The sequence below is a fragment of the Pseudonaja textilis genome, chromosome 1 (genome assembly GCF_049901715.1).
Source record: "Pseudonaja textilis isolate UNSWEBS1 chromosome 1, rPseTex1.2, whole genome shotgun sequence".
NCBI lineage: Eukaryota > Metazoa > Chordata > Lepidosauria > Squamata > Elapidae > Pseudonaja > Pseudonaja textilis.
The window spans coordinates 271,872,944-271,895,775 of NC_141990.1; the positions used below are offsets into that span (position 1 = coordinate 271,872,944).

Below are 22,832 nucleotides of genomic sequence, written 5' to 3' on the forward strand. Positions count from 1 at the left end.
AAATACCCCTTTCAAATGCCTTGCACAACCAATATCTTGACTAATAATAACTTGAGGATAAAGCAAATGGTGGTGAGATGAAGCCCATGGCTGCCAAGATTATATGGCCAGGGTTATAGAATTTGAGCTGTGAAAAATCTGTTAAAGGATATCCTGTATCTCCAGTCTGTACTGTGACTGAATACTGTACTGTGAAAAGATTTCAATATATATATTATAAAAACACACACCTAACTACGGTGGGAGATTAAAAACCAGTTCTTGGTAAATTGTTATTACTGAGAAGACGTCTCAATCCCATCTGTATCATGGAAACTCCGAAGTAAAGTAGGGAAATGGAAGAAATCCCATCTTGTGTTCAAAAGAGATAGGTTGGGAAGTATCTGGGAACTGCAGCTAAGGCTGAGGAAAACAAATCAGACGGGTTTATGAATCGGGTGCTAAGTGACCCACTTTCTGAAGCGTTCATTATTTGATTTTTGATTTTTTTTTTCCATTATAGTTCTCCAAGGGCTCAGAAGAGGATTGCATGCATATCCTTGAATCGTTTTGCCGACGAAATGTCCAGACATTTTCCCCAACCAGGTTGGGTAATTCTGGGAATTGACACACGCACCTCTTAAAATCACCAAGGATGAGAAGAAAAGCCGATTTACATCATATAGTTTGGGGGGAAGGGGGTGTATCGTGTTGCAAAAGAGATAGCTGCACCCAAACCACCTTGTTTTGTTTGCTTGGACTTTGAGCCGACAAGACGTGCCCCCTTTATATTCGTGTTTTTATACAGGGAGCCTTTGGGTTGCTCATCCCACCGGCTTGCCTTACCTAGCCGGCGCTCAGTTCCAAGAGAAAGGAGAAAATCCTGATGCCGCCGCCTCAAGTTACAGGGAAAGAAGGTGGCCCTATGCAAATGAAGGAGGCCGTAGGAAAAACAAAAGCACCTGACAGACCTGGGAAGTTAAATGGAAAGCTTGAGAGGATGAAATTCCCGCCCAGGATAGAAACCTACCTACCCTGGCTACTCTTTTCACTGTTCCGGGACACCTGAGCGATGTAACCCAGAAAAAGAGAAGCTGCCGCTTTGCTTGGGAAGCGGGGCTCTTAGGTCGGCTTGATACGCGGGTGGTCACCCTCACCTGAAAGTTACTGGGCTGGGCTCTTTTGGTTTGGTGGTTTCGGAAAAACAAGCAAGCAAGCAAGCGTAATATCTCCAACTGCAACATTTTGTGCTTTAAATCGCACCCCTTTTTCCAAAGAGGAAGCCGAAGGGGTTCCCTTCCGGCTCCTCCAGCCATGCCGCCTCAGGAGCTCTTGGATTACTCGCCCACCTTGCGAAGGAGCAGCTGCCCCAGCCGAGGGAGCGGCTCGGAACTGGGCATTAAGTGTGTCCTCATCGGGGATGGAGCTGTGGGCAAAACCAGCCTGATTGTCAGCTACACCACCAATGGATACCCAGACCAGTACCAGCCGACTGCCCTAGACACCTTCTCAGGTAGGCAGAGCGGAAATCCCAGCCGGGCAAGGGAGGGTAGAGGGCACTTGTTGGAAGAGGGAGGGGGGGTGTCTTTTAGGTTTAGCCCTGTGTGTTTTCGAAAAGATAACAATAGTTAATATAATGCAGAGGTCTCCAAACTTGACGACTTATAAGACTTGTGGACTTCAACTCCCAGAATTCTCCAGCCAGCTATGCTGGCTGGAGATCTGGGAGTTGAAGTCCACAAGTCTTAAAGTCGCCAAGTTTGGAGACCCCTGATAGAATGGGATGAAACACCCACTATTGGTTTCAGTGTTATTTTACAAAGTCTGCTGTGTAGATTGTCAAAGCTACTGCTTTGTTTCCTGGGCATAGGCACTGTAGAGAAAAAACAACAGCAATTTAGCAGGTGATTTTCCCCTCCCCTCAAGTTAGATGAAAAAGGATATATATATATATCCTTATCTCTCTCTCTCTCTCTCTCCCCTTTTGATCCTTTGAAGCCTGATGATGGCAGATGAGATTCTGCCGAAATGTTGCTACAACTTTAAAAGCACAACTATAATGACGTGGGAAAATACCCGAACAAAGCTGAATACACTATACATATATATATATATATAAATTACATGTAAGTACCCACGAAAACTTAAGAAAACATATATATATACATATACACATACACATTTACACACACACACACACACACACACATTTATTTATTTATTTATTTGTTTATTTGTTTATTTGTTTGTTTGTTTATTTATTTGTTTGTCTGTCTGTCTGTCTGTCTGTCTGTCTGTCTGTCTGTCTGTCTATCTATCTATCTATCTATCTATCTATCTATCTATCTATCTATCTATCTATCTATCTATCTATCTATCATGGGATCCCTGCACAAAGAAAAGGGAGGAAAGGCAAATCTCTTTGTAACCTTGATGTCCAAGGAAAGTTTTTGATCCTTCCTTATTTGTCAGGTGTTAAGCTGGAGCAAGAGGAAAGAGAGAGGACTGGCTGTGAACAGGTTTTTTTCATTCTTTGTGGAAAAAAATAAATGTCCACAATCAAGTGGGAAGGAACTGATCTGTATTCTTGTTTCATTGATGGTACAGTTGGTACAAGTCAATCTTGTTGAGATAAATGTGACGTCTCTAAATGTGTAAATGTGTACAGATAGGTGTTCTACCTTCTTGAAATTTAGTGGTTTTCTATTTTACATCTATAATTCCAATAATACTGATATTTCATAAGCTTGAGAAGTTCTCAAAAAGGAAACTATTGCAAATACACCTTGAACTCCCAAAGAGGTTTGTTTTACTATAGTCTTTCACCTGAAACAAGGGTGGGAACTCTCTCCCTCAGCTAGCAGCGCAAGATATCCAGTCTGTTTGACTTGTTTGAGGTGACTTTAATTGCTCGAGTAAAGCTGAGAGAGCATTACTTTTAAATGGTTTTTCCAGTTAAAATATAAGAGAGAAGATCACTGTATGCCATCTGAAAGTGTGTCAGCAATTCATTTATAAGGATGAAACTCCAATAGCACTTTGGGGTTGATTATCCCAAGTATCGGCTACCTACACTACAGATCATGTAGCTTAAGACTAAACTGGAAATGCAGGAAGGATAACTGTATATTATACCTTCACTGCAAGAAAGATATGTATTCAACTGACTGGCTAAAGTAGCAATTGATAAACCATGCTCCAGCGCCACAATTCTGTGCACGCCTCCTTAAAAGTAAATCCCATTAACATCAATGGGATTTCCTCCCTAGAAAGTTTGTATAAGATGATTGTCCAAACAGACTTTTGTAGCAGTTATAGAATAAGGTGGTGCTGGAGTTTTGTGTGCTGGGGTAAATAATCCATCTGATTCATTCTTTTATTTCCAGTTTACCTAGTGTCTGCGATTGATTGATTTACATGTCAGCAAGACAGTGTCACATTACTGACCACATAGCAATTCTTCTCCAAAATAATGTAATGATTATTATAACCATTTATAACCTATACATCTAGGCATTTTGTACAAATATTGTAGGGTTGGCTTTTGAGGATAAAGATTTTTCAATTGATTTTACTTTATTTCTAATCTTGAAAATTATGATGATTCTATTATGCTAGATATTGAATCTACATTTAACAATTTAAAATGTAACATTAAAACAATAGAACTACTGCTTGCATTAGAACAGTGGTTCCCAACCTTTTTTTCGCCCCGCACCCCTAAAGAAATTTCACTCGAACCTCACACCCCCTGAAATAAATAATAAATAAAAATCCCAACATATAGCCAATATCCTAGTATTTACCTGAACTTTTCTCGCGCCCCCTGGAATATCGTCTCACACCCCCAGGGGGTGCGAGCACCCCAGGTTGGGAACCCCTGCATTACAAGATCCATTTCCCACAGTGCCAAAGTTCTCGTCTCACAGACACGCACGCACATATTTCATTTTGGTCATTGGCCAATAAAAGGTACAATCAAATGATAGGGGATACAACACAAAAGTATCCCCATCAACAAGAACAATTAGTAACTACTTGTGGGTGGAGCTTATACATAATGTAACATTTTAATGAATTTTAGAGAAATAATTTGATTTTGATTTTTTTAACAAATAGTACAGATAAACACTATCAGAGTGCCCTGAAAATTTAAATAAAAGAGGGTTAATCAACTGGTGGTGAATGTACTGTACTGTCGAACTAACAATATAGAAGAACATGAACTGTGGTTTCTATGATACCCATATCAGAGGGGCAATATTGGGTTTCATATGTCCCTTCCAGGACAGCCGTGGAAAGTACATTAGATCAATCTAAAGCTAATAAGACTCATCTCAAGTTGGGAACTGTGATAAACATAAGGCTGATTTAGGCACTAAGATTTGGTGATGGCAATTATATTATGACAGAAAGCAGTGATTTGTGTTTGACCTTCTGCATCTAAGGACCTTTGCCCTAATGTTGATCGAGCTTGATCTTACTGTTAAGATGGCATCTCTGGAAAAACCATAGAAGTTCTGTTTCTTTTGAATTGTTATTTCCCCAGGACGTAGTTGTCTGCCAATATTATTAAGTTGGTGGGGTTGTCTATCACATGAGGATGACTGGCTGTCAGCAATCTCTTAATGCTCCTTGAAGCCTATTAGTCAAAACATCTCATCATCTGAAGAGTTTCTGTCAGTCTGAGCATAACCTTGTAAGGAGGGAAATAGGAAGTGCAGTTAGAACCAGCTGAGACAGTTTCTGTTCTTGATATTTTTGATGAATTGCTATTGCACTTTCTCTAACCTGGTGTCTTCTAGATGGGTTTGCTCATCTTCCCAGCTAGCACAGTCATTAGAGAGGTATTAAAAATATTTAATCCTCGGAAGTAAGAAACATGGAGTGGTTTGTTGTACAGTACATAACAAAGCTACAAAAGTGGTTACATGAAAAGTAGCATTTTGGAATTAGTTTTTTTTTTAATTTTAAGTAAGTCTCACTTAACAACCGAAGAAGAATTCGAGATACATGCTGGCCCTCACATTTCAGAGAAAGATATAGGCTAGCCATCTCTAACCCTGCTGCCTTCCTGAAGGATTGAACTTTAAGGACATCATCATACTGCCTCCCGTGCTGGCTGGGAAGGCACGAGATGGGAGAAGAGCGAAGTAGGTGTTTGTTCTCAACAGTTGGAATAGCTGCAAGATGTTGTGCCTCTAGTGCAATGACTGATTAATGCAATTACTCCAATTTGAGTGTGAGATCCCCCTGAACCTGGTTCATTGCATCCACGTGGGCTTTTAAGGATTAGAAAGGAATCATCTTGAGACTGCTTTCCAACAAATGACTGCTAGATGACAATATAAAACAATTTCTCTGGATGTTTTCAAAAAGGCTGTCTCTTTATCTTTTGAAAATTTGTGGTATGTTACTCCGCAATATGAACAAACAGATTTTTATTGACCTATCTAAAGCAGTGGGTAGGCATGTCTACTGCACGTGGTGTTCAGTTTATTATATCATACAGCAAAAGGAACCATTGCATTAAAATGGCAGCGAACTGAAGTTCCATATAACCCCAACCTGAATTTCATCTTGAACATGAGCTCACTAGATGGCATCTATCTTCCCATGAGCAACGTAGGATCCCAATGCTATATGGATCACCTCGCAGCATTTGTTGTAAAGAATGTTCATACAATGTATTCACAGAATCATATGACGAAAGAGTTGGAAGAGATGTTGTGAGCACTTTATCCAACCTCCTGCCTGGTATAAAAATCCATATTGCATCTGAATCCTATGAAATGCCAGAACTCCTTTTACAGCACCGAGAGCCTCAAACTTGCTCTTTTAACATTTGGGGTAGGGCAGACATTTGAGAAGTACAGGTAGTCCTCGACTTATGACCTCAACTGAGCCCAACGTTTTTGTTGTTAAGCGAGTTTTGCTCCATTTCTTGCCTCAATTGTTAAGTGAATGACTGCAATTGATAAGTTAGTAACCCAGTTGTTAAGTGAATCTGGCTTTCCCATTGATTGGTTGTCAGAAGGTTGCAAAAGGTGATCGCATAACCTTGGGACACAGCAACGGTCATAAGTATGAAACAATTGACAAGCATCTGAATTTTGATCCCACAATCCTGGGGATGTTACAAAGGTTGTAACTGTGAAAAATGGTCATAAGTCACTTTTTTCAGTGCCACTGTAACTTTGAACGGTCATTAAATGAACTGTTGTAAGTTGAGGACTACCTGTAAAATGTTCCAGAAAGCTAAAATAGACTCAGTTTGAGTTCTAACCCCACCCATTTTGGAGTGTCTTGCTTAACTCTTGCTTAATTTTGAAGTGAGAATAGTGACCTGGAACAGACTAAACTATATGCCTGAATTAGTACACAGTGTATGAACACCATTGTTGCCTCCCATAGGACAATCAATTGCATAGTCCAGTCAGGCTTAAGTCAACTCTCTCCAACCTTATAACTGGAATACTCAAAGCTATAGTCCCAATATACTGTATGTAGAGAAGACCAGGTTGGTTGGGACAGGCTGAATTTGCTGCTATATCTGCTGTTCTAATTTTGAACATGTAATATTTAACCTATCGCTTGATTTGGCCTGTACTATCGAGCAAACTATGTGCAGACCAAAGGACAGTCTGTGGTTCAGTGAACTAGAGCTTGAATTTTATATTGCGGTATATATCCTTTAAGTTTGTATTAATCCACTGATACATGTTTAATATACAGTGTACTTAGCTTATTATATGTCGTACATGCTTTTAAAATCTGATGTGATAGAAGGAATACATTATAAGAAGCACTTTTTTTTAAGATCAGGTTTTCTCCTTTTTTAAACAATGCTACAAAAGTAATATTGGATCTATCTTTTGAAAATTATTTTTAAAAATGTGACCTAGTAGAATGGGAGCATGAGCCTCCATGTTCAACTCCCAACAGTGAGAAGGCCAATAATGAGAGTTACTGGAAGGTGTATTCCAACAATATCTGGAACCTGAAAGCTAGATGTTCCCCTTGCCCACTTTGATTAAGGCCAGATATTGAATGCCACCCTGTCTGTGCCTTTTCTTGTTTCTAGGACAATAGATCTCTAACTTTTGGGAACAGGTGGGGACTAATCCAGATGAGGAACTAGTATAGCTTGCAATCTTCCTTATTTGCAACGTGCTTTGCATGATGTGATTTCCATCATGAATCATGTGCAAGAATAAAGAACAGAATCTATCAACCTGCTCCACTCCAGATAGTTGAAGTACAACTCTTATCATTTGTAATCAGCGTACTAGCTGGAAATGTCAAATTGTTGTCCTGTGCAGACAGAGGTCATTAGGTTGGGTGGATAGGGAAGGTTAGTATTTCAGATAATATTGAAAAGTAATATTTTCCCATGCCTGTATGCTGAGATCAGAACTACTGATATGTCACATTGCAAGACAGTTCTGCTCTTGGGGTCAGTAAATATTGACGGTCACCCACCAAACTTTCCTGCTTAACCTGTTTCTTTTATTACACTGAAACTTTCCTGCATCACTTGCAGGGGAAGCCAAAGCACGATTAAAACAAGACCTACAAATTTGTATGAGAGGAGTGGAGATAAACTTCCTCATATCAGTTTACCATGCTTATTTGGTGCATCCCTGGAAAAAGGCACACTTGCATACCTAGTACATAAGAATTCTGCTGGGTTAGGTCAATGTCTCAACCCAATTTTATTGCTATCATGTGTTAGTGTAGCAGATGCATCCAAGAGGGTAATAGCTCTTCCAGTGAAGTTTATTTGTTAAATTTATTTGCCACCTATCACGCCTGGGGATACTGCAGGCATCTTACAATAATAAGAAGGAAAAAGATGAAAAGAGTGTAAACGGAACAAAAGCAAAATAACAGAGCCATAAAATAAACAATGAAAAGGGGCACAATGAGAATACCTCAGTATGATAATCAAGTGTGAGAATAGCTGGTATTTGAGGTGCTGTCTGTGATTCAGGACTTGGTCATCCAATCTAGTAGCTATTGATAGCTCGATCCTTTATTAATTCTTCTTGTTAACATTTAAAACACGTGAAACTGGTAGAATCACCACATCTGATAGCGAATTATGTAGTTCAGCTGTGCCTTGTGTGCTAGTAGCAATTATTTTTTTATTAATCTTGAATCTCTTTCTGCTCAAAGTTTGATTTAAGGGTATTGTACCTTGCTTTAGTACCATGTAAGACAAAAATAACTTCCCTCACTCTACTTTTTCCATGCCTTGATGTTTTAGATATTTCTGCTATGTCTCCCCGTTCTCAGTTTTACTCTAAACAAGAAAGCTCTGGCATTGCAGTTCTTCCTTGGAAGAATGCTGCCTGCTACAGTCCCGTCATTTTTGTTCTCCTTCTTGCTTTTAATCTTCATCTGCTATCTTAATCATTTTGTCTATTTATTTGATCCGGACCTGGCCTTTCTTTTCAAATGAACACTCAAACTGGATAACTAATTAAAGATAGTGTACAGAAAGGTCAATGTTAAATATAATATGTATTAATGTTAGAAAATTAAAAGTAAAGTTAATGCTAAAAAAAGATGCATCTTTATAGATTTTCTCATTACATAGAAAGTGGAAGCAAAGAATATTCTGTGGCCTGGAGAAAAGGATGCTCACTTTGACCCAAATGAATAAACCTCTCAAGAGCGAGAAAATTCAGAAAGGTCAACCGATTTTAATGGCTGGATACCTTCATCATAGATACCTTCCAGAGGTCGAAAGTGTAATACCAACAGCTTAAATAGTACCTGGTAAATAATAGGCATTTTAAAATATAAATATGATGTGATATTTGTTTCTTATACGAGCTATTTGCTGCAACTTGTAGGGTGTTTCCAAAGGTAACACTACAAAGAGTATATTATGGTAGACAAGAGTATTTTTTGATCAGACCTCTGGAGAGTAAAGCCCTACCAAATGGCATTTTTACAGTGTTATATACAGTATATTACCAGTATAATGACATATATTTCACACAAAATATGGCATCAGATTTTTTGCACGCTAATGCTCTGGGCATAGCAACCATTTTATATTTACAATATGGGTTCGACAAGTATTGAAATGAGAAATGAAACAAGCGGGAAATGCCCACTATCTTGAAGATCAAGTAAAAATCTCAGCAAAAACTCTTTGACCAGGAACAGGTTAGCCTTCTTTCTTTACAGCTAAGCTTTGGCAACAGTCATAGTTGTGTCCTGGCCTTAACAAAGATACGGCTTCTTTCACTTCTGCTATTTGATGGTTAAGTAGGCATTGTGTTACCTCGGTCTATCATTCAGTGGAGATTAGACTATACGTACGCCTAGATCAGTGCAGTAATCATGAAATATTCATATGCAAGATATTGTAATAAAAGCATGGGGAATCCAAGGCTTGCCAACCTGACATCTCAAAAATCAGTAAGGACTTTCTCTTGTCTTCCACATCTGTGATCAGAAAAATGTAGTATGCCATGCAAAGACACATCACAAGTAGCCCTTGACTTACAACCATAACTGAGCCCAAAATTTCAGTTGATAAGCAAGATAGAGTCATTAGATGAGTCATGCCCCATTTTACAACCTTTTTTGCCATGGTTGTTAAGCACATTGCTACAGTTCAGTGAATTGTGCCATCGTTAAGCAAATCTGGCTTCTCCCATATACTTTGCTTGTCAGAAGCTCCCTAAGAAGGTTGCAAAGGACAATCCGAGGACCCCAAGATGCTGCAGCCATCGTAAATATACCCCGGTGGCCAAGCACCCAAAGATCACATGACTGGGGGTGCCTCAAAAGTCATAAGTGTGAAAACTGGTCATAAGTCACTTTTTTCATTGCTGCTATGACTGACCGATCAGTAAACGAATGGTTATAAGTTGAGGAGTACCTGTGTATAAAATAAATTCAAGCTAGTTCTGTGTCTTATGTTTAACCATCTAATTCCATCCCGATTTGCTTTTTATATGTCCTGAAGAAGGTTGCTTCATTTTCTGAGCCATGTTTGGCTCCACCCCATTTTCAAAAGATCCCACTGTATATTGCATTCACCACCATGCTTGATAAGGCAAGGTGCCTTTTTATTTGACTTGTTAGATACAGCAGCAAAAGAAGGAAGGGGGCCAACATATCAAGGACTTTCATCAGTGTTTTCGTGTAAGAACTGTGATGGGCAGTGGTTAGAATATAGTGCTGCAGGCCAGTGTTGGGATTCAAAAAATTTTACTACCGGTTCTGTGGGCGTGGCTTGGTGGGCATGGCAGGGAAAGGATACTGTAAAATCTCCAGTCAGAGGTGGTATTTGCCGATTTTCTGAACTACTCAAAATTTCCACTACCGGTTCTCCAGAACTGTCAGAACCTGCTGAATACCACCTCTGCTGCAGACTACTTCTGCTCACTACTGGCTACCAGCAGTTCAGCAGTTCGAATCTTTCTGAGGTCAGTAAAATGAAGAGCCAGATTGTTGGGGGCAATATGCTGACTCTGTAAACTACTTAGAGAGGTAGTTTAAAGTATTGTGAAGTGGTATATAAATCTAAGTGATGTTGCTATTGCAAAGTTTTTACCGTTATGAGAAATCTATCAGATTAATACAGGTAGTCCTCAATTTACAACAGCCCATTTAGTGACCATTCAAAGTTACAATGGCACTGAAAAATGTGACTGTTTTAACACTTACGACCTTTGTATCAGCCCCATGATCACGTGATCAAAATTCAGATGCTAGGCAACTAGTTCATACTTATTATCACTGTTGCTGTGTCCCAAGGTCGTGTGATGACCTTTTGCAACCTTCTGACAAGCTAAATCAGTGGGGAAGCCAGATGCACTTAACAAGCATGTTACTAACTAATCCACTGGAATGATTCACTTCACAACTTTTGCAAGACAGGTTGTCAAAAAACGGGGCAAAACTCACTTAACAAATGTTTTACTTAACAACAGAAATTTGGGGTGCTCAACTGTGGTCGTAAGTCGAGAACTATCTGTATACTTTTTTGCTCCAATTCCAAAATATGTGAATTTGCATGTATATGTACACAGCATGGTTAGGAAAATTTTGCTTGCTTTGCTTTATTTTTCTTCCTTTTAATTTACAACTTGGAGGACCTTGTTCCCCAGGAGGCTGTCTGGACATTAAAATAATTGCAGAGAAATCTGATGGCTGCCTTTTAATTGTTGACTGTCTAACACCTGTCTGCCCTGCTCGCTCTATAGATTCTCACTTAGAGTAATTTTATCACAGAGAATCATTCTAGGACACTCTATATAAGGGGGATTACGGCTTCCCTCAGTTTTTCAGTTTTGGGCTTGGAACAATTCAGTCCATATAAGAATATGCATATTGGGGAATTTTGTTGTCTGAGATGAAAACTAATATTATTGCACCCAGAAATGTACTCGTTTTTCCTGTTTTTAAAGTATAATCTTTGGATATTCCTTAATTTTATGACATTTTCAAGATTTTTTTTTTACTGTAACGTCAAAATGTCTCTGATTCCCTTTGTACATAATTATAAACAGTACAATATTTGTATTATCACTCATGTTTTCTGATAGAAAAAATACACTATATTATTCTGTACTAGAAAAAAGGGGCTCCTCCTCCAGTTGGTGTATTTGTTACTACTTCTGTTGTGCTGTGGAAGTGCCTTATTGTGTTATGTTATCTCAATATTTTTCAAACTTGACAACTTTAAGGTGTGTGAACTTCAACTCCCAAAAATCCCCAGCCAGCATGCCAGGCATTCATGCTGGCTAGAGGATTCTGGGAGTTGAAATCCACATATCTTAAAGTTGCCGAGTTTGGAAAACGTTGAACTGGGATTTGTGCTGAACTTGTTTCCTGACACACTTGAAAAAACTAAACTGTGTGTTTTGAAAAGGATATTGAGGTCTCCAGCAGATAGTTTCAAGGATAGCTTGATATTGTCTTCTTGACAGCAATACGGAAGTGGTTTGCTGTTGCCTTATTATTTTTTACTTCCCACTTTAGTTTTTAGCCCAGACATTTCCTGGTAGTGTTTGTGTATGAATGTGTGTGCATATACACGCGCTCTCATATACACATTTTCCCATTCTTGAGAGCCTTATTATATTATTTATTGAATCCAATTTTGGAACCACCCATCTGTATTGCAGAGGAACTGTGGGTGGTGAACAGATAAAATATTGAAACAAAAAATGTTAAATAAAATTTAAAAAGAGGCAAGGGTGATTGAAATCCAATATTAAAAGTTAATTAAAAGGCAGAGGGAAGGTTTTCAGAGTGCTAACCAGCGCCATGACTTTGTACTCCTATGCATCCCAAGCAAGGCCACAGAGCCATGTTTTCACCCTTTTGTTTACATTTCAATAGATGTTGTACTTCTAAAGCTTCACATTAGGGTCACCTCTCACTCTGGGACTGGTTTTCTTGTTTGTGTTCTGTTCCTTCCACCAACTCTCTCTCCATCCAATCTCTGGGCAAGAACTGAGATGAGAAACAGATGCCTGCAAAAAAATCCATGGTAGAAAAACTTAAAAGCAGGAATTTTGAGACTAGTTCATGGGGCATTCACAATAGTGGGGGAAGAGTAAAGAGGCTGGTTGATATGGCCATACTCAATACCCAACTACCCACATTATGGCTTAGCACTCACACCACTCACACTCTATTCAGAACACGGGCTGATTTCCGCACCTTCCTGCTCCTGATTGGCTCCACCCAACCTCCAAATATCTAGACAAGAAATTGTGCCTCAAAACACAATCTATATTTTGGGTTTGTTTTTCCCCAAATCTGAATGGCTGTGCCATGAATACCTAAGTGCTACCCTTAGCACATCTGTTCACCCCGCTCCCCCCCAAAAGTTGTTCCATCACTGGAGGTTTTTAAGAAGGGATTGGGCAGCATTTGTCTGAAATTGTATAGGATCTCCTGCTTAGGATTGGACTAGAAGACCACCAAGGTCTCTTCCAACTCCATTATTCTATCAGTTCTATAAGACCAGTCAACGCAGGGAAACAACTCCAGAAAAGTCCTCCATGTGCTGTGGAGACTAGTGACTGTATTCCAAGGTGGCAAAAATACAGCTGCCAGGGTGTACTAAGGATTTTGAGGTGACTCAGACAGCAGCTTTGCCTGATTGTACCGAAAGACCCTGAGGCAACAAGAGTTATTTCATCCAGAACAGGGCTGCAAAAGCTACATCCTTCATTTCCATAATGACAAGATGCCTGAGAAAAAAGATTAGCAGAGTTCTTTTTCTCCAAAATAAAGAACTCCTCTGTATTCAAGGACACCCTGGCAATATCTCTAGTTGGTGTTAAGTGCCTTCTGTTGCCTCCTTTAAGACAGGATGTCTCCCTTTCCTCCATTACACACTCCTGCTAATTGTGCATTTTGCCTTGATTTATTTTTATCACCTATCTCCTCTGCTTCCTGCATTTCAGTTAGCTCTCCACAGTTTTCACAAATGGTTACAGGAGAGTGAATGTTCTCAGATCTTGTCTACAAACATAGTCTTATTCAAAGAAGTTGTTGGGGTCAGGGAGCTGTGTGGGAGTATTTGAAGGTTTATTTTTAATTTTCATTCTGTGTCCCCATGTCTGTCAATGTTTTTTCTTTGAATATTTGAATAGCTTCTTGTGAAATCCTTTGGAGCTGCAGAGATCAGAGGACCTGACATATTTAGTTTAGAAGTGAGAAGACAAAATTTCATTCTCCTCAAGCAGCAGAAAACACTACAAAGGAGAGGACAGAGTATTTAATCTTAGCTATCCCATACAACAGGGTTGGATTCAACAGTAGGAGAAATGTGTTGATAAAAGGTGGTGGGTTCTCCCTGATTATTTCCTCAGTCAGTGTCCATTAGATATTGTGTAAACCATTCACAAAAGAAAGAAAGAAAGAAAAGAAAAGAAAAGAAAGAAAGAGAAAGAAAGAAAGAAAGAAAGAAAGAAAGAACTTGCCCTGCAGATTTTATCAGTTCAGACCCAATTGCTTATATATACATACACTGCTCAAAAAAATAAAGGGAACACTTAAACAACACAATGTAACTCCAAGTCAATCATACTTCTGTGAAATCAAACTGTCCACTTAGGTAGCAACACTGACTGACAATCAATTTCACATGCTGTTCTGCAAATGGAATAGACAACAGGTGGAAAGCATAGGCAGTTAGCAAGACATCCCCAATAAAGGAGTGGCTCTGCAGGTGGTGACCACAGACCACTTCTCAGTTCCTATGCTTTCTGGCTGATGGTTTTGTCACTTTTGAATGCTGGCGGTGCTTTCACTCTAGTGGTAGCATGAGACGGAGTCTACAACCCACACAAGTGGCTCAGGTAGTGCAGCTCATCCATGATAGCACATCAATGCAAGCTGTGGCAAGAAGGTTTGCTGTGTCTGTCAGCGTAGTGTCCAGAGCATGGAGGTGCTACCAGGAGACAGGCCAGTACATCAGGAGACATGGAGGAGGCCATAGGAGGGCAACAACCCAGCATCAGGACCGCTACCTCCGCCTTTGTGCAAGGAGGGACAGGAGGAGCACTGCCAGAGCCCTGCAAAATGACCTCCAGCGGGCCACAAATGTGCATGTGGCTGCTTAAACGGTCAGAAACAGACTCCATGAGGGTGGTATGAGGGCCCGACGTCCAGAGGTGGGGGTTGTGCTTACAGCCCAACACTGTACAGGACGTTTGGCATTTGCCAGAGAACACCAAGATTGGCAAATTCTCCACTGGCACCCTGTGGTCTTCACAGATGAAACCAGGTGCACACTGAGCACATGTGACAGACGTGACAGGGTCTGGAGATGCCATGGAGAACGTTCTACTGCCTTCAACATCCTCCAGCATGACCGGTTTGGCAGTGGGTCAGTAATGGTGTGTGGTGGCATGTCTTTAGGGGGCCGCACAGCCCTCCATGTGCTCGTCAGAGGTAGCCTGACTGCCATTAGATACTGAGATGAGATCCTCAAACCCCTTGTGAGACCATATGCTGGTACAGTTGGCCCTGGGTTCCTCCTAATGCACGACAATGCTAGACCTCATGTGGCTGGAGTGTGTCAGCAGTTCCTGCAAGACAAAGGCATTGATGCTATGGACTGGCCCACCCGTTCCCCAGACCTGAATCCAATTGAGTACATCTGGGACATCATGTCTCGCTCCATCCACCAACGCCACATTGCACCACAGGCTGTCCAGAAGTTTGGGGATGCTTTAGTCCAGGTGTGGGAGGAGATCCCTCAGGAGACCATCCACCACCTCATCAGGAGCATTCCCAGGTGTTGTAGGGAGGTCATACAGGCACGTGGAGGCCACACACACTACTGAGCCTCATTTTGACTTGTTTTAAGGACATTATATCGAAGTTGGATCAGCCTGCAGTGTTTTTTTCCACTTTAATTTTGAGTGTAACTCCAAATCCAGACCTCCATGGGTTGCTAAATTTGATTTCTGTTGATAATTTTTGTGTGATTTTGTTGTCAGCACATTCAACTATGTAATGAACAAAGTATTTAATAAGAATATTTCATTCATTCAGATCTAGGATGTCTTATTTTTGTGTTCCCTTTATTTTTTTGAAAAGTGTATAATTATCACACACACACACACACACAAATATATATATTAATATATATATATACACAATATATATAAAATAAATAAATATACACAATACAGAAGCCTGATGATGGCAGATGAGATTCTGCCAAAACGTTGCTACAACTTTAAAAGCACAACTACAATGATGTGAGAAAATACCCGAACAAAGCTGAATAACATACATGTAAGTACCCACGAAAACGTTTTGGCAGAATCTCATCTGCCATTATCAGGCTTCTGTATTGTGTTCGTCTGTGAATCAGACTTTTACAGTTGTTTCAGTTTTAAATTTGGGGCTAGCCTACTGCTGTGCCAGAATGGTTTTTTCTTCATCCTGATTGGTTGGGAGTCTTGGCCTGTGTTTATTGGTCTTGGAGTTTGCTGTGTTCTGCTTGATTGGTGTTTCTAATATCTTCTGTCTGTTTTGTGGCTTGTTTTGTCTTGGTTGGCTGGCAACATTGTATTCCTGTATTGGAGGCTTTTAGTGCAGCTTGGCTCCGAGTAAATGGACAGCTATCATTTGTTAGGAAGCTAGGTTTCATCTGAGTGCCTGGTTGGGGTGTGTTTGAGCTGGAGGTATCAGTGGGGATCTGTTTGTGCCCAGGTGTTTGCCTGGTTTGTGGTGTGGAGATTTTTTTGTTTGTGAGTGCAGGCTTCCAAATAATTGACAGTCTGGTGGAATCATCTCTTCTATTCATGCTTTCAGGTCTTTTTTCAATCTCTATGGCTTCTCTGATAATTCTGTGGCTGGGGTTTTCTATAGTGGCTAGGGTTTTGGTGCTGTTGAAGTTGATGCTATGACCTGTGGCTTTCATGTGTTGGACTAATAAGGAAGTGTGTTCCAGCTTTTTTACTGCATTTTTGTGTTCATCCAGGTGGGTACTTATTCTTCTATTGGACTGTCCAATGTATGTGGCCAGGCATGATGCACAGGGGACTTCATATAAGCCTTGGTTTTCTAGGTCAATTTTATCTTTGGGGTTTCTAAGGATGGCTGCTATTTTTCTGTCTGTTTTGAAGGCAGTCTTGATGTGATGCCTGTGTAGTATCTTACTGATTTTGTCTGTAGTACCTCTTATGTAGGGCAGGACAGCTGCTCCATAGGTCTGTTCATCTTCTAGGTCTCCATTACGTCTCAGTGTGTTTTTTTTGTGCATCAAGCCGGTGATTTTGCTTTTGTGGAAGCCATTGGCTGTCAGTACTTTAGTCAGGGTGCATAGTTCAGTCTTTATGTGTGTCTTGTCTGCCAGGCGTTTGGTTCTGGCGATTAGTGTTTTGGCCATGGAGTTTATCTGTGCTGGGTGGTGGTGAGATTGGGTGTTGAGGTAGCAGTTGGTGTGTGTTTTCTACCGCTACCTCAACGCCCAATCCCACCACCACCCAGCACAGATAAACTCCGTGGCAAAGGTAAAAGAACAACTTCTGTGCCTGCTGGGTGGAGCAGTTTTAAAAAACTTTGTCATGAGTTCATTGCACTTATGCAATGATGTTTGTTGCAAATACTAAGGTTTCACTGTTAACAATAAACAACTCTGGATATGCAGCATAGACATCAGCTCCCAGAACATCTCTGAGGTGGCAAAAATGGTGAAAGGGTAGCTGAACATGTAGACTTCTTGCTTTTCAATTGTTTGAAAAGCTGCATTCCTATACTGTATATAGTAGAGACTCAAGGACATCATGTTTAACTGTGTATGCATTTATTTGCGTTGGCTAAACATAGCATACAGATACTAAAGAGCCATTTACCAATTGGGATGACTGCAGCTCACATCTGGTTCTGTATTTTGAAACTTAAAGCCCTCCTAACCAACCTGAAGCATATCAATAATAACAATAACAATAACAATAATAGCTAGGAAGCAGCTGCATTAATCCTGGTCTTCTATGTTTAAATATTTGGCAAGCTTAATAGGCTCTATTGTTTGAAGGCCACCTTTCTATCTGACTGGGTGTCAACAAAACTGCCCCATATGCAGAAGAGCAGCCAAATTTGAAATTGCATGACTTTCTGGTGCCTTCTCAGGGGCCATGCTGGCTGAAGTTGACAGAAACTATCACCTTAAAACATCAGATTATAAAAAGGTGATCTAGAGTTTCATAATACCTCTAGAGCCTACTTAGGCACAATGGCAACCACTCTCGGTTATTGGTTCAGCACATCAACATAGATGGGAGTGTGGAACATAGATACTGCAGGACCTGGAAAAACTGGCTCATGTTTGCTTTGAGATGGAATATATACTTTTCTTGCAATCATATGTTAAGGTGTAGGTGGCCAAACAGAGGCAATAGTTCAATGCAGGTTAGCGTATAGAGTTGGGCATGTTTTAGTAATAAATCTACAGCATTTGCTCAGTATTTTCAAATATTCCCATTCCAACATTTGGGGTAATATTTGTGCAGGTTCCTATCTTCAAAGCCCTCTCTGTGGAATAGAACAAGACTGATGCTAGTGAAACTGAATGGCATACATCAATTGCTTAGTCATTTTCTCTTTCTCTTTACAGTTCAAGTCTTGGTTGATGGTGCACCTGTTCGTATCCATTTGTGGGACACTGCAGGACAGGTGAGGACTATAAAAGTAAAGTATATTTGCAGCTCTGGTTAAAATGCCATGCTAAGGATGATATCAGAAAAAATAATGAAAATAATTCAGTAAAAAACAAATGACTCTGACAGTCAGTAGTAATCTACAGCATAGTTCTGGCATATTTTACATTAAAATAATATTTCAGTATTGGAGAGGAGACACACCGTGTTTCCTTCTGGTGAGTTCTTGTTTGAAATAACCTTTGAACTGGGAATTCCTGAAGTTGCGTAATATGCTAAACATGTTATGAATGCTGTCTTGCATTGCTGGAAGAAAACTAGGTTATAAATCTAACCAACAAACTGATATAGTTTTCTTGTTTGTGTGACTTATGGCTTGCTAACTGAAATGTATTGATTATTATTTTTTTGCAGCAAAAATTCCTTTTATGAAATATTATGTCTGGAAGCCCATGTCTTTTTTAAGGAAAGCATGAACTCTGAAATATTATTTGGGAGTAGAGTTTTGGATTTGATTATTTACATGATTGAGAAGTTATTTTAATGGGCATTAAAAGTCCCTCTCACTTCTTCAGTGGTCTAATTAGTGAATTAACCTATTTTTAAAACCATCATGTATTAACTAAGCTATAGTGCTGCATTTACACCTAATACTGAGAAACTTTAATATTTTGGGAGCAATGGGCACATCTGGGATTTTGAGAGTGTTCTGAATATGCTCAGAGAATGGCTGCCACAGGGGATATTTCTGATTACAAACATCCACTTTATAGGAGGCAAAATAATGAAGTTATCCTCCACTCTTCACCTGCCATATTCGTTGAGGATGTTTCCTAACATCATAATTTTATCTTGCTTTTTGATGGGCACATTCCAAAAAGAGCATTTTATCTTCTAAGAATGCCTCTGTAGTTTAGAAACATTTTTGGGAATAAAAAAAAACTTAAATATATGCAAGGATGAAGATTGTTGGCTTCCTGTGTATTCATTTATTTCAATTATCAATGTCTCAAAACATAAAATCTGGAGAAAGAAACATCCACAAGAGCATTGATGTCCTAGCCCAGTCAGGAACTCTGGCCATAAACTGTAATGGTCGGGTTTAACATGCTGAAACAAAAAGTGTTTTGTTTGGCTTTAACTTAGTGTGATGTGTGAAAAAAAATTATATTTAGTAGCTATTAATTAGCTTAATTTCCCTCTTACAAGCACTTGGGGAAAACTCAAATGATTTCTAACCTTTGGATGATTTTGCTGGTTAAAAGTTAGAAAAGTTCAGCTTTGGAGCTTTGTGAAAAAGACAAGATTGTAATGCCTACTAAGTGTAATGATTACAGTAAATATCTGACACAAATTGATCTCTGTGTTTCTTTTCCCTGTATAGGAAGATTTTGATTGCCTTCGCTCTCTCTGTTACTCTGACACTGATGTCTTCCTGGTCTGCTTCAGTGTTGTAAATCCCACCTCTTTCCAAAACATTACAGAAAAATGGATTCCAGAAATAAGAACTCACAATCCCCAAACACCAGTGGTGCTAGTAGGGACACAAGCTGACCTGAGAGATGATGTCAAAGTATTAATCAGCCTGAATCGCTACCATGTAAAACCTGTGCCAAGAACACAAGCAGAAGGCCTGGCTGAAAAAATCCGGGCTCAGACTTACGTTGAGTGCTCTGCTTTGACTCAAAAGAACCTGAAGGAGGTTTTTGACACAGCCATTGTTAGTGCAGTTGAATACAAAGCCCAACAGGAAAAGAAAATGACAGCTAAAGGAATCAAAACTCTCTCTAAATGCCGATGGAAGAAATTCTTCTGCTTTGTCTGAAACTGACTCCAGTAAGAAACATTTATAAGCCAAAGTAGCTTGGAGCTCAAGCTCTTGTTGGATTATGGCAAAACTTGCCTGGGAGTCAAGAAGGAGAAGTGTAGTATCAAATGGTCCATGCTACCTTCAAACATTTGGGACGGAATGGTCTGATGCTGATGTACTGAGTCCAGCAACCAAGTTAATTTATGTATACATATATTTCAGGCAAGATGACCAGTTTTTACAGCTTTTGAAGGCATGACAGCATATTAATTGAACAAATTAATTAAATCTGGGAGTAGCAATCCCAACCTGCCTACAGGGCATGAGAGCAGAGAAGGTTGAATGAAACTTGATTTAATGCTTCAGTTATAAATTTGAGAGTTATATCTCATTTTCAAGTCATAATAATGAATAGAAGATTGATGCAGAGAATTAATGTTGAACCAAAATGTCCACTTCAACTTAAAAGTAAAAGAAAGTAAAATAAGCTTTCAAGATAGAACTGAGAATTAATCCATGTTTGGGGTGAAGAGTGGCCATGTCACATCCTTACAACAACACAATATTTCCCAATGAAATTATGTGGGAAAATCCCAATGAAATTATGTGGGAAAATGTGATATAGTGCTATTCTAAGAATATTTGGATTTACATGTGAAAAGCAAACCACAAACTGAAATATTGCAGAAAATATGTGGTTATATATGTGTGTATGTTTGAGTGTGAAATAATTTTCAACAAGACTAGTCTGGGCATCCACTGAAAAGATTGATGCATGATTTGCTTTCATGTAAACTTTCTGTGTGAAAAAATTTTCTGATTCATTTTTAAAGTCATCCTTAGAAAGTATGATTTTAGCATAATCAAAATTTAACCTGTTCGAACTAAATTCAAGATTAAAAGTCCAGCAGCTCTGAGTATACATTCTTTTCCCTCCTCAAATTATGCCCTGTTCTGCATATTTAGACTTTCCATGCTAGACAAACTGATACTGTATTGTCTATTTTAATAAGATCCCACCCAGTACTGTGCCAATAATGCTATTTAGGTGGAAGGAAATTAGCAATTCTTGTTATATATTTATGTCAGAGATTGGGCCCTAAATCATATTCCTTTGTATTTCACTGCTAATACTGAAGGCTTAATGTTCCCTCCCTGAAACCTGTAGGTGAATAATCAGGTTTACCAAGTTAGCAATTAATATTTATGTTGTGTAACTATTGCTGCTAGATGAGGTTTACATCTGAGATGGAAAGATAACCACACACAAAAAGACTGAATTAAAAGCATAATCTCAAAGGGAACATATGACACAGTATTTTCCAAAATTATAAAGCAGCTTCCCTAACCTGACTGCTGTAGGTACATTGGAATAAAATGCCTATAACTCTATAGCCCAACTATAATGAATGTGTATAATGGGAGAATAGTCCAGCAACATCTGAAGAGCATTAATTGAGAAAAACAATGCCCAGACATTGATAGCGTTGACTCCAAAGTGCTAGAGAATTGACCAATTTGTGCTCCATTTTTGGCATATGTGCATCACAGTCACTGAAGAGGAGAGGAGTGTCCACTTCAATGGTCCAAAAAGGAAAGATTGCCACCTTTGATGGCATTCAGGTGTGGAAATGTTTGCCGTTTAAAATGATTCACGACAAAATCTGCTTGAAAGGTTTGAGGAAAATAGAGAAAAAATATGAGAGGAAAGCAGAAAATGAAGAAGAGAAGAAGCATGTGATAGAAGAGGGAGAAGTAAGTGATAGCAAGAAGAGACAGAAAGAGAGATTGAGAGAGAGGGGGGGAAGGAGAGAGAAGATAGAAGGCAGGCAAAGAGAAAGCTATATAGGTAACATTGACAAGGTTAGTACATCATGGATATTGGAGTTGAAACAGGCTTATTGATCATATATGTTCTCTACAAATTATTTCCATAACTTGAAATGACATCTGAAGTTGTTTACACATTGGATCCTTTCCTAGGTATTCTATAAATGCACATAAACAGTTGAATCATATTTTAGATCCTCTCCAGTTATGCAGACAAATATCAGTCATTGCAAATCACATCCAAACCAAACACGAATGATCAAATGTGATCATCATGTCTATATCCCTTTTTTGCCACAGGTACATACACTGGGAAGCTGAGCCATGATTATTCATCTTTGTGGTCTGCACAGAAATGTATCAATGTCCTGGAAATGTGTCATTGTGGAAACAGCCATTGAGCATTGCTCACTCCATGTGGCATACTTCAGTTTTGTTGTATAAAAAGAAAATGTTTACAAGTGGGTCTTTATGCATTTCCAATGGGCATCACAAAAGGGTCCTGGAACAGCCTTAGCTGAGGATCAGACTTCAAAAGTAGTGCCAATTTAGCAAGAATTCATAGGTACCGTTTTATTTTTCCCCCTTTTATTCAAAATTCATTAGGGATATTTGGTTGTTGATTCGTATTGATGGTACCCAACAATATTCTTTTACAGGAAAGAAAGAATGCTTATCCATGCTATTATTGCCTTAGAGATTGCATATCATTCTTTTTCTGTATCAAATATACTCTATTTGAACATAACCATTGTTTGCATTGTATTTTCTCTGTTCTGCTATATAATGCAAATAAATAAATAAAAACTCAAGGAAGACAACTTCAAGTCACAGACTATTGAACTCACCATTCATTTAGATATCTGGTGTTACAGATTGCATATTTAAAATAACTTTTGATCACCATAAATATTTTTTAAAGTCATTACAACATGACACATGGATTCTCATTAAAGTTCTAAATATTATAAGCTAAATTAAATATTACATCATTTCTGTTTATGCATACACACAAATTGTTGACAGTATTAGTATACAGAGTTTGCTCAGTA

General features: G+C 39.2%; 1 protein-coding gene across 1 annotated transcript; it reads left to right on the forward strand.

Annotated features, from left to right (window-relative positions):
• Nucleotides 1-947: 947 nt before the first annotated feature.
• On the forward strand, nucleotides 948-21,693 carry RHOV (ras homolog family member V). Its single transcript, XM_087921793.1, has 3 exons — nucleotides 948-1,492; nucleotides 18,098-18,156; nucleotides 19,525-21,693. Exons 1-3 carry the CDS (start codon nucleotides 1,294-1,296, stop codon nucleotides 19,963-19,965), a joined length of 699 nt encoding a protein of 232 aa, XP_087777919.1. The 5' UTR covers nucleotides 948-1,293; the 3' UTR covers nucleotides 19,966-21,693.
• Nucleotides 21,694-22,832: the final 1,139 nt, after the last annotated feature.